An 11,275-nucleotide genomic window follows, 5' to 3' on the forward strand; every position below is an offset into this window, starting at 1 on the left:
GGTATATCAGAGAGTGTTACAGTGAGGGGTGTGTGGTATATCAGGGTGTGTTACAGTGAGGGGTGTGGGGTATATCAGAGAGTGTTACAGTGACGGGTGTGGAGTATATCTGGGTGTGTTACAGTGAGGGGTGTGGAGTGTATCTGAGAATGTTACAGTGAGGAGTGTGGAGTATATCTGGGTGTGTTAAGTGAGGGGTGTGGGGTATATAAGGATGTGTTACAGTGAGGGCTGTGGGGCATATCAGAGACTATTGCAGTAAAGGTGAAGGGTTAATCAGAGACTGTTACAGTGTGGCATATTTATAGCAGTCCTGAATTGTCAGACACGTATCAAAAAAAATTACATGACCTCAGAATTGGACATCTCCAGGGAGCTGCTGTGCCAGATGTTGTTTTCACTTCTCATGGAAAATCAGAACACAAGATGATTATTTCAAACTGAGCTCTTCACGCTTTCATTCAGTAACCTTCCGAAAACCTATCCCCTCACCCCGACCCCCTCAATCCCCAGCACCCTGTGTTACTGACTGTATCTGTCCTGATGTTAATCCAGCTCCATCACACTGTCACTCAGTAACCCCTCTCCCCTCCCAGCACCCTGTGTTACTGACTGTATCTGTCCTGATGTTAATCCAGCTCCCTCACACTGTCACTCAGTAACCCCTCTCCCCCTCCAGCACCCTGTGTTATTGACTGTATCACCACAGGGCCATGGGGTTGATTGGTGCAGGTGTCCCGGAGATGTTCCCTAAAGCGCTCTGCTAGGAAGCGTCCAGTCTCCCCAATGTAGAGGGTAAACAGACAAGGTCTTTTCCCTGGGGTAGGGAAGATAATGTTAATCCATCTCTCTCACACTGTCACTCAGTAACCTCTCTCCCCCAGCACCGTGTTACTGACCGCATCTGTCCTGATGATAATCCAGCTCCCTCACACGGTCATTAAGGAACCCACAAAGCACCAATATCCCTTATTTCCCCTCTGTAACACCATCTGACTTTGCCCGAGACTCAGTTCATCAGTTGCTGACATCCTGACTGATTACCTGCAGCTCCGCCAATTGGAACTCACTCCTAGCAGGTCTCCCACAGCCTAACCCCCATAGATTGCAGTGCTGCCAAACCCCTCAGTGCAGTTTAGCGTCATCATGCCAACAGCCAGTCCCACCCAGTGTGCTTGCTCACCTCCACCTGCTCCTATCCAAACATGTGAAATTTTAAAACATGTGTCATCTGCAACAAAATCCCTCGCCTGACTCCTCTCCCTACCTCCGTGCTGTCCTTCCACCTCTGCTAATTCTGGCGCCACCATTTCTAATGGCTGTGCGGCCACATCTCTATCTGCAGGCCCCCGTCCCTCAGCCTTTCCTACTTCCTCTACCAGTTCTCAACAGCTATCAGCCTCCAGGGCTGACTCAAAGGTCACTGGATTTAAATGCCAAGTATTGCATTTTAGTAAAACGAATGAGGGCAGCGGTTATTCACTTAATGGTAGGGGATTTGGACGTGTTGTCAAACAGAGAGACTGAGAGGTTCAGGTACACACTTCTTTGAAAGTTACGTTGCCAGGACTGGAGGAATTGAGTTACGTGGGGAGGCTGGGGCTTTTTTTCCAAGGAGCGCCGGAGGCTGAGGGGTGACCTTACAGAGGCTTATAAAATCAGAAGGGCATGGATAGGGTAAATAGACAAGGTCTTTTCCCTTGGGTAGGGGAGTCCAGAACTAGAGGGCATATGTTTGGGGTGAGAGGAGAGAGATTTAATAGGGACTTGAGGGGCAACTTGTTCACACAGAAAATGGTTCATATGTGGAACAAACTGGCAGAGCAAGTGGTAGATCTAAGTACAGCTACAACATTTAAAAGACATTTGGGTTGGCAAACGAATACAAAAGATTTAGAGTGATATAGGCCAAATGCAGGTAAGTGTGAATAGTTTAGTTTGGGATTATGGTTGGCTTAGATACAGTGGACTGAAGGGTCTGTTGCCGGCGAATGATTTGATCACTCTGAATACCCCAGTGTCGTTTAACATTTCCAAATCATTTTGAGCCATTTTAATTCAGTTACAACACTTGATAAGGTCAAATTGTTTTTGTGCTACTTGGGCCCACTTCACAATAAGCACCGTGTCTTCATCGCCAGCTCACAGCGATGGGAGCTAATATGCATTGCAGACTGTTGTTGGGGGATTGGAGCTGGAAAAACCAAGCCCAGTGTTCGATCTGTCTCAAAACGCTCACCCCAAATGTATGGGATAACGACAAATTTTCAGATAGGTAAAAACGAGGACTGCAGATGCTGGAAACCAGAGTCTGGATTAGAGTGGTGCTGGAAAAGCACAGTAGGTCAGGCAGCATCCAAGGAGCAGGAAGATCAACGTTTCGGGCAAAAGCCCTTCATCAGGAATAGAGACAGGGAACCTCCGGGGTGGAAAGATGAATGAGAGGGGGTTGGGAGTGGGGAGAAAGAGTCCAATAGGTGAATGGGGGTGGAGATGAAGCTGATAGGTCAGAGAGGAGGGTGGAGTGGATAGGTGGACAGGTCAATGGGGACAGTGCTGAGCTGGGAGGTTGGAACTGGGGTAAGGTGGGGGGAGGGGAAATGAGGAAACTGGTGAAGTCCGCGTTGATGCCCTAGGGTTGAAGTGTTCCGAGGCGGGAGATGAAGCATTCTTCCTCTAGGTGTCGGGTGGTGAGGGAGCGGCGGTGGAGGAGGCCCAGGACCTACATGTCCTCGACAGAGTGGGAGGGGGAGTTGAAATGTTGGGCCACGGGGCGGTGTGGTTGATTGGTGCAGGTGTCCCGGAGATGTTCCCTAAAGCGCTCTGCTAGGAGGCGCCCAGTCTCCCCAATGTAGAGGAGACCGCATCGGGAGCAACGGATACAATAAATGATATTGGTGGATGTGTAGGTGAAACTTTGATGGATCTCTCCAACCTGCAGGCTCTCTGCCTCTATTCCTGATGAAGGGCTTTTGCCCGAAATGTCAATTTTCCTGCTCCTTGGATGCTGCCTGACCTGCTGTGCTTTTCCAGCACCACTCTAATCCAGACAAATTTTCAGTGCAAATGATCCCAGCAAAAACCACATCATCCCTATGTGACCTTTGAAACAGGTGAAACTGGTTTATTTATAGCTCCTCTGCTTGCGTGACAGCAGTTTGAGAGTGACAGAGTAAACAAAAAACACTGTTTGGTCACGTAATGCATGCTGTCAGATACAGAGTGCAGGGACAGGGACAGGGACAGCACGGGGTTAGATACAGAGTAAAGCTCCCCCTACACTGTCCCCCCATCAAACACTCCCAGGTCAGGGACAGACAGGGTTAGATACAGAGTAAAGCTCCCTCTACACTGTCCCCCCCCATCAAACACTCCCAGGACAGGGACAGCACAGGGTTAAATACAGAGTAAAGCTTCCTCTACTCTGTCCTCCCATGAAACACTCCTAGGGACAGGGACAGCATGGGGTTAGATACAGAGTAAAGCTGCCTCTATACTGTCTTCCATCAAACACTCCCAGGGACAGGGACAGCACGGGGTTAGATACAGAGGAAAGCTCTCTCTACACTGTCCCCCCCATCAAACACTCCCAGGACAAGTACAAAATTGGGTTAGATACAGTGTAAACCTCCCTGGACACTGTCTTCCCCCCCCCCCAATCAAACAATCCTAGGGACAGGGACAATACAGGGTTAGATACAGAGTAAAGCTCTCTCTGCACTGTCCCCAATCAAACACTCGCAGGACAGGAGCAGCATGAGGTTATATACAGAGTAAAGCTCCCTCTACACTGTCCCTACATCAAACACTCGCAGGACAGGAGCAGCATGGGGTTAGATACAGAGCAAAGCTCCTTCATCTCTTTTAAACTGAAAATACAGCTTCCTGTTTTTAAACTCGGCAATAAAACTCCTTCTATACCGCCCTCACTTTTTAAGTCGAATCCTTTGATAGTTCAGCACACCCTCATCCCCTTGGTGCATTTCCCCTGTTAGACATAGGCATTGCTGGCTGGGCGCAGTGTTTATTGCCCAACCCTATTTGCCCCTTGACAAGATGGTAGTGAGCTATCTTCTTAAACCACTGCAGTCTATGCAGTTCCTCTCTCTCTCTGTTTTCCGGAGTGGAGACTCGAACTACAAGATTCTGAGTCAGTCATGAAAGTCTGAGTAATGGCTTAAACCTACCAGAGAGAGAAAGCAGGGAGAACCACACCCTCAAAGCGGCACAGTGAGACACTACATGGCTTTGACATCTCAACATAAGGGCTCAGAGCCGTAAGTCATTCAGCCCCGAATGTCTCGAAATACATTGTTCCACATAAGGAAAGATCCTCTCTACATCCACTTATACACCTCTATTAAACGTCCTCTCCTACTTTTAAACCCCAGGTATACAGCCCAATCTCTTTTCATAAAATGAACCCATTTCTGGAATCCATCAAGTGAACCTTCTCTGAATTGACCGCAGTGCAACTATATCCCTCCCTCAAGTAAGGGGATCAAAATTGCATGATGAAGGGCTTTTGCCCGAAATGTCGATTTTCCTGCTCCTCGGATGCTGCCTGACCTGCTGTACTTTTCCAGCACCACTCTGATCCAGACTGCAATACTCCAGGTTCAGTCTGCCTTATACATTTTCAGCAACATTCCCCCACCTTTACACTCTTGCTTTCGCAATAAATGCCAAACTTTCCCTTCACTTGCTTCTTACCTGCCGTACTTCAGTTTTTGGCAATTCATGCACAAGGACACACAGATCCCTCTGAACTTTTTCTCCTTTGAAATAACATGTTGCCTTTTTAGTCTTCCCATCAAACTGATAACCTCGCATTTATTCACGAGAAACTTCATCTGCCAAATTTTTGCTTGCTCTCCTCCTTGACAAATTTCGTATTGCTTCACTGCAACTTACTTTCCCACCTATTTTAGTGTTACCTGGAAATTTGGCTATCACACTTTCCACCTTGGTACCCAAGACATTAATATAGATTTATAAACAGCTGGGGCCTTGGGGACCAAACCTCATGGTGCCCCTACCAGTTACAGCTTGCCAACCATCATGGCCCTCTGTTGGCTTGTCAGTCCTCTATCCAAGCTAATAAATTACCCCAAACCCTGTATGAACTTAACTTGTGCAATAAACTTTGGGGAACACTAACCAGATTGCAGCACCTTATCAACTCCCTGCTCCGAGTCCCTCTGCTTCCAGATCCCAGCTCAATGTTGTACTGGGCAGGAAGAGGGATTGGCCATCCAAAACGAACAAGCAATGAAAAAGAAAAATGATGGAACAGTTCAGTGGGCCAGGCAGCACCTGTGGCGAGGGAAAGGCTGGGTCACCACACACTTTCCCATCAACCATGATCTTATGGATTAGCAGAGTAGTCTCGAGGGGCTGAATGGTCAACTCTTCCATCTGCTCGAGCAAAAGCATTTTGATGTTGTCAGTTGAGATGTCCTTCCAGCAGTTTGGGCCAGGCTCTGTTCCTAGAGACCCTGCTGAGTGAGATGGGGTCCTAGTTGGATGGATGGGTGGGCAGCTGACAGCAGACACAACCACCTCGGGCTCTTGGGGGATGTCTGGTTGATTGCAAAATCTAGGTGTAAGAGACTCCACGATCACTGAGCAGTGACTGTTGCTGGAGCAAGTGTGCACTTTTTATCTGCATTCGTGTAAACGGGTAAGCTGTGTTTGTGTGTATTTCCATGTGTGTGTGTGTGAATTTCTGTTTCTCAAACGTACCTAAGGGTAGGCCGTTCAATCCACTCCACCATGGCCAATTGGAAATTACTCAGTGACACAGCCTCCACTGCTCTTTCACCACAGATGCTGCCTGACCCACTGAACATTTCCATTTCTTTTGTGGCTTGTGTTACCTGTTTTTGTGTCAGCTTTGTGTGTGTGTGTGTGTGTGTGTGTGTGTGTGCGCGCATGCAAGCATGTGTGAGCTGTTTGTACAATTGAGAGTTGCAAGTATTTCCTTATGTGCGTGTGTGTAAGAGAGTGCGCTTGGTGTGTTTGTGACGAGGTGCTCTCCTTGTTGTGTACATGAGTGTTTGTATTTTTGTGGATGTGCACATATGCCTATCTCTGCCTGGTGTGTACATACATGTCTGTTTGTAAGTGTGTTTGAATGCTGAGTGTCTCTGTTTACATCTTTTTGCCTATCTGCTGCATTAATGTGTATGTTTGCCTGTGATTTGTGTGCACGCGCATGTGCATACATGTGCTCCTGTTTGTACATTGAGCTGCATATTGCTCCCTCTACAGGCTAACTTCCAGCCTGTGTGACGCCAAGAGACTTTGGTGAAACAGTCACGTGATTTCTTGGAAAGCTTGTGATCGAGTGAGTCTATAAAGGGGAGGGCGGGAGACTGGCATTAGACAGTCAGAGCAGAGGCAATGAGCTGGGTGACACTGAATTTTTCACAAACAACAAATAACAGAGCAACCCAGCTGCTGCTGAACCGGGACCAGGATCAGGGGAAACGTAAGTCTGCCAGGGAGAAATCTCAATTGTTTTTCGTTAAAACCAGCATCAGATCCTGAACATGGATTTGGGGTAAAGGGAAGTGTCAGGAAGATGAGGCAGCATCCTGGAGAGACTAACAGGTTAATGATATATCAGTTACCCTGACCTGGTTAACCCTGTCATCGGTTATTCTGACCTGGTTAAGCCCTCTCCTCTTCTGGTTTTACTTACGTCTGCCACACTTCCTGTTTGGTAAACAAGACAAGTGCTCTTTCTCAAACCCTCCCTCTCCCTCCAACCTGCTCTCGCCCTCTCTCAAATCTCCTCATTCCTTCAACCCAACACCCCGCGCCATTTATTCAACCAGTTTCCTCTGTTCCTCCATCTCTCCCTGTGATTCCTCCCTCTCAATTTGTCCTTGTTCCTCCCTTATCATCCGAGGCTGGAAGGATGGGTTAGTAAGGTTGCTGATGACACAAAGGTTGGAGGCGTTGTGGATAGTGTGGAGGGTTGCTGTCGGTTGCAATGGGATATACAGTTGTGCTGATAAGTGGCAGATGGAGTTCAACCTGGACAAGTGTGATGTCATTCACTTTGGAAGGTCGAATTTGAATGCAGATTACAGGGTTAAAGGAAGGATTCTTGAGTGTTGAGAAACAGAGGGATCTCAGGGTCCATGTCCATAGATCCCTCAAAGTTGCCACCCAGGTTGTCAAGAAGGCATATGGTGTGTTGGCTTTCATTAGTGGAGAACTGAGTTTAAGAGCCATGAAGTTATACTGAAGCTCTACAGAGCTCTGGAACTGTGTGTTCAGCTCTGGACGCCTCATTCGAGGAAAGAAGCTTTAGAGAGGTTGCAGAGGGAGATTTACCAGGATGCTGCCTGGACTGGAGGGCAGGTTTTACGAAGAAAGGGTGAGGGAGTTAGGACTTTCCTCATAAGAGATAAGAGATGACTTGACAGAGTTGCACAAGATGTTGAGAGACACAGACAGAGTGGATAGGCAGAGGCTTTTTCCCACTGCAGAAATGGCTATCACATGGGGGCACAATTTTAAGGTGATTGGAGGAAGGTTCTGGGGAGCTGTCAGAGGTAGATTCTTTACTCAGAGTGGTGGGGTACATGGAATGCATTGCCAGCAGTGTAGTAGAGTCAGATACAGTAGGAGAAAGTGAGGACTGCAGATGCTGGCGATCAGAGTCAAAGAGTGTGGTGCTGGAAAAGCACAGCTCATCAGACAGCATTCAGGGGCTCATTCCTGATGAAGGGCTTATGCTTGAAGCGTCAATTTTTCTGGTCCTCAGATGATGCCTGACTGGCTGTGCTTTTCCAGCACCACACTCTTTGACTCAGATACATTAGGGACATTTAAGCAACTCTTATATAGTACAATGAAGAGCATGTAGGTTAGTTTGATCTTAGAGTAGGATATAAGGCCGGCACACCATCGAGGGTCAAAGGGCCTGTACTGTTCTATGTTCTCTCACTGTTCCTTTCTTTCTCTCTCTCTCTCTTTCAGGATGGCTGGTGGGGCGAGGTGCACTCGGAAGCTGAAGCAGTGGATGATCGAACAAGTGGACAGTGAGAAGTACCCAGGCCTGATCTGGGAGGACCGCAAGCTCGGAATGTTCCGGATCCCCTGGAAGCATGCGGGCAAACAAGACTACAGGCATGACGAAGATGCTGCCATTTTCAAGGTAGGCCCCCACTCCCAGGCTAAGATGGCCGAAATAGTGTAGGGGGTCAGGTCAGAGGACGCAGAGACACAAATCAAGCCCAACCTCTGGGTGTCTTGACGTGGGTAAAATATTCTTCAGGCAGATTCCCGATGAACATGGTCATGAAAGATTATCTGTGGATTTGCAGGAAAGTGGGGTCAAGATTAAAATCTCAGCAGCCTTACTCTTTATTACATTAGATTATTTTATTTATATGAGATTCCCTAAAGTAAGGAAACAGGCCCTTCGGCCCAACAAGTCCATACCAACCCTCCGAAGAGTAACCCACCCAGACCCATTTCCCTTTAACTAATGCACCTAACACTACGGGCAATTTAGCATGGCTAATTCATCTAAACTGCACATCTTTGGAGTGTGGGAGGAAACCAGAGCACCCGGAGGAAACCCACGCAGACATGGGGGAAATGTGCAAACTCCACACAGACAATCGCCCAAGGCTGGAATCAAACCTGGGACCCTGGTGCTGTGAGGCAGCAGAGCTAACCACTGAGCCACCGTGCCGCCCATAAATGACAGAGCGGCTCGAAGGGCTGAGTGGCCGACGCTTGCTCGGAAGTTCAAAATAATCATGTTCAACAACAACTGCCAAACCTTTACATGGCACCTTACAGTTCGAGAGTCATGCAGCTTGGAAACAGATGCTTCAGTCAAACCCGTCAATGCCGACCAAGTTTCCCAAACTGAACTAGTGCCATTTGCCTGCGCTCAGTCCATATCCCTCTCAGCCTCTCATTCACGTACTCATCCAAATGTCTTTTAAGTGTTGTAACTGTACCTGCATCCACCACTTCCTCTGGCAGCTCATTCCATGCATGCACTACCCTCTGTGTGAAAACGTTGCCCCTCGGGTCAGCTTTTAAATTGTTTCCCCCTCATGTTAAACCTCTGCCCTCTAGTTTTGGACTCCCCTACCCTGGGGAAAAATCCTTTGGTATTCACCTTATCTATGCCCCTCTACGAGGTCACCCCTCAACCTCCCAGCGGTGTTCAACGAGGATTGGTTCTGGGTCCTCTTTTATTTGTCATTTATATAAATGATTTGGATGAGAATATAGATAGCATGGTTGGTGAGTTTGCAGACAACACCAAAATTGGTGGCATAGTAGATAGTGAAGAAGGTTTTCTAAAATTACAAAGGGATCTCGATCAAATGGGCTAAAGGGCTGAAAAAGGGCAGATGGAGCTCAATTAGGGTAGATGTGAGGTATTGCAATTTGGTACAACAAACTTGGACTTACACAGTTAATGGTACAGCTTTGGGTAGTGTTGTAGAACAGAGAGAGACTTAGGGGTTCGGGGGATAACTTTTTGAAGTTTGCACCACACATAAACAGGATGGTTAAGACGGTGTTTAGCGCGCTTATTTTCATTGCTCAGCCCTCGAGTACAGGAGTCAGGACGTCATGTTGAGGTTGTACAGGACATTGAGGAGACCTCTTCAGGAGCACTGTGTCCAGTTCTGGTCACCCTGTTATAAGAAGGATATTATCAAGCTAGAGATGGTTCAAAAGAGACTTATCAGGATATTGCTGGGTGTGGAAGGTTTGAGTTATCAAGAAAGGCTGGAATGTTTTTCACTGGATGCTGAGAGATGGCTTTATAGAGGATTATAAAATCATAAGGTGTACAGAAAGGGTTAGTGGCAGGTGTCTTTTGTCTAGGGGGGGAAATTTCAAGACTAGGGCTACATTTTTAAGGTGAGAGGAGAGAAATTTTAAAAAGACACGAGACCTTTTGTTTTTACACAGAAGCTGGTTTGCACATGGAATGAACTTCCTGAGGACGTTGGCAGATGTGGGCACGGTTACAACGTTTAAAATTGTTAAGTACATGAATAGAAAATGTTTGGAGGGATATGGGACTGGAGCAGGCAGGTGGGACTAGTCTAGTTTGAGATTATGTTTGGCATGGACTGGTTGGACCAAAGGGTCCGTTTCCGTACTGTATGACTGTATGCTCAGGAGAACAAATCCCAGCTTCTTCATAGAACAGAAAACTCTCCAAATCCTGGTAACTTCCTTGTAATTTTCTGAACCCTTTCAAGTTTAGCAATATCTTTCCTATAGCACAGAGACCAGAAGTGAACGCAGTATTCCAGAAGTGGCCAAATCAATATCCTGCACCATGACGTCCCAACTCCGAGACTCAATGCTGACCAATAAAGACAAGAGTAACAAACGCCTTTTTCACTACCCTGTCTACCAGCGACTCTACTTTCATGGAAGTATGTACCTGCACCCCTCGGTGTCTCTGTTCAACAAAAGTCCCCAGTGCCCTACCATTAACTGCATAAGTTTTGCCCTGGTCTGTCTTAACACAAAATGCAACACCTCTCATTTATCTAAATCAAACTCCATCTCTCATTCCTCAGCCCATTGGCCAAATTCACTGTCCATCATACCAATGATTTTGGAGCCATCCTCAAACCTACTAACCATGCTTCCTATTCTAAAATGTCTCCAGGTGATATATAGGTGGGTAAGTCGAACTACATTTCCACAATCAGCCAGGACAAGAGATATACTGGGGAAAGACGGGTGAGAGCGAGAGAGAGAGACAGCGAGAGAGAGAAAACGAGATATGGATGATTACAGAGAATACAGCTTAGGGCTCAGGAAGGAGGGGAATCATGTAGACGAAGATTTACTCTATATCTAACTGCGTTCTGTCCCTGTCCGGGAGTGTTTGATGGTATCAGTGACTGTATCAGCATTCAATCTGTCCTACTCACAGCACCAAGAGTCTGACCTCTCTTCCAAACAGGCTTGGGCCAAGTTCAAAGGGAAGTATAAGGATGGAGATAAAGTGGACCCCGCCACTTGGAAGACACGGCTGCGGTGTGCTCTGAACAAGAGCAGTGAGTTTGAAGAAGTGCCCCAGCGTTCCCAGCTTGACATCTCCGAACCATTCAAAGTCTACAAGATCGTTGACGACACGACTGTGAAGAGTGAGTGTCTGACCGACAGCCGGGCAAGGGGAAGTTACCAGCAATGAGGGAACGGGGCGGGGGACAATGTATGGGATTTTGGGGGGGTGATGGCAGGAGAGGGATGGGAGATG

General features: G+C 47.4%; 2 protein-coding genes across 2 annotated transcripts in view; one reads left to right on the forward strand and one right to left on the reverse strand.

Moving 5' to 3' along the window:
* LOC122543556 (zinc finger protein 721-like) overlaps window positions 1-11,275 on the reverse strand; it is a 76,626-nt gene that overhangs the window by 39,555 nt on the left and 25,796 nt on the right. The gene's annotated exons all lie outside the window — the stretch shown is intronic.
* LOC122543523 (interferon regulatory factor 8-like) overlaps window positions 6,373-11,275 on the forward strand; it is a 19,636-nt gene continuing 14,733 nt past the window's right edge. The window contains exons 1-3 of the mRNA XM_043682303.1: window positions 6,373-6,493; window positions 7,996-8,173; window positions 10,979-11,162. Of these exons, the coding sequence (XP_043538238.1) occupies window positions 7,997-8,173; window positions 10,979-11,162 (361 nt within the window). The 5' untranslated portion in view covers window positions 6,373-6,493; window position 7,996. The remainder of the gene's footprint in view (window positions 6,494-7,995; window positions 8,174-10,978; window positions 11,163-11,275) is intronic.

This window comes from Chiloscyllium plagiosum, chromosome 44, assembly GCF_004010195.1.
Source record: "Chiloscyllium plagiosum isolate BGI_BamShark_2017 chromosome 44, ASM401019v2, whole genome shotgun sequence".
Taxonomy (NCBI): domain Eukaryota; kingdom Metazoa; phylum Chordata; class Chondrichthyes; order Orectolobiformes; family Hemiscylliidae; genus Chiloscyllium; species Chiloscyllium plagiosum.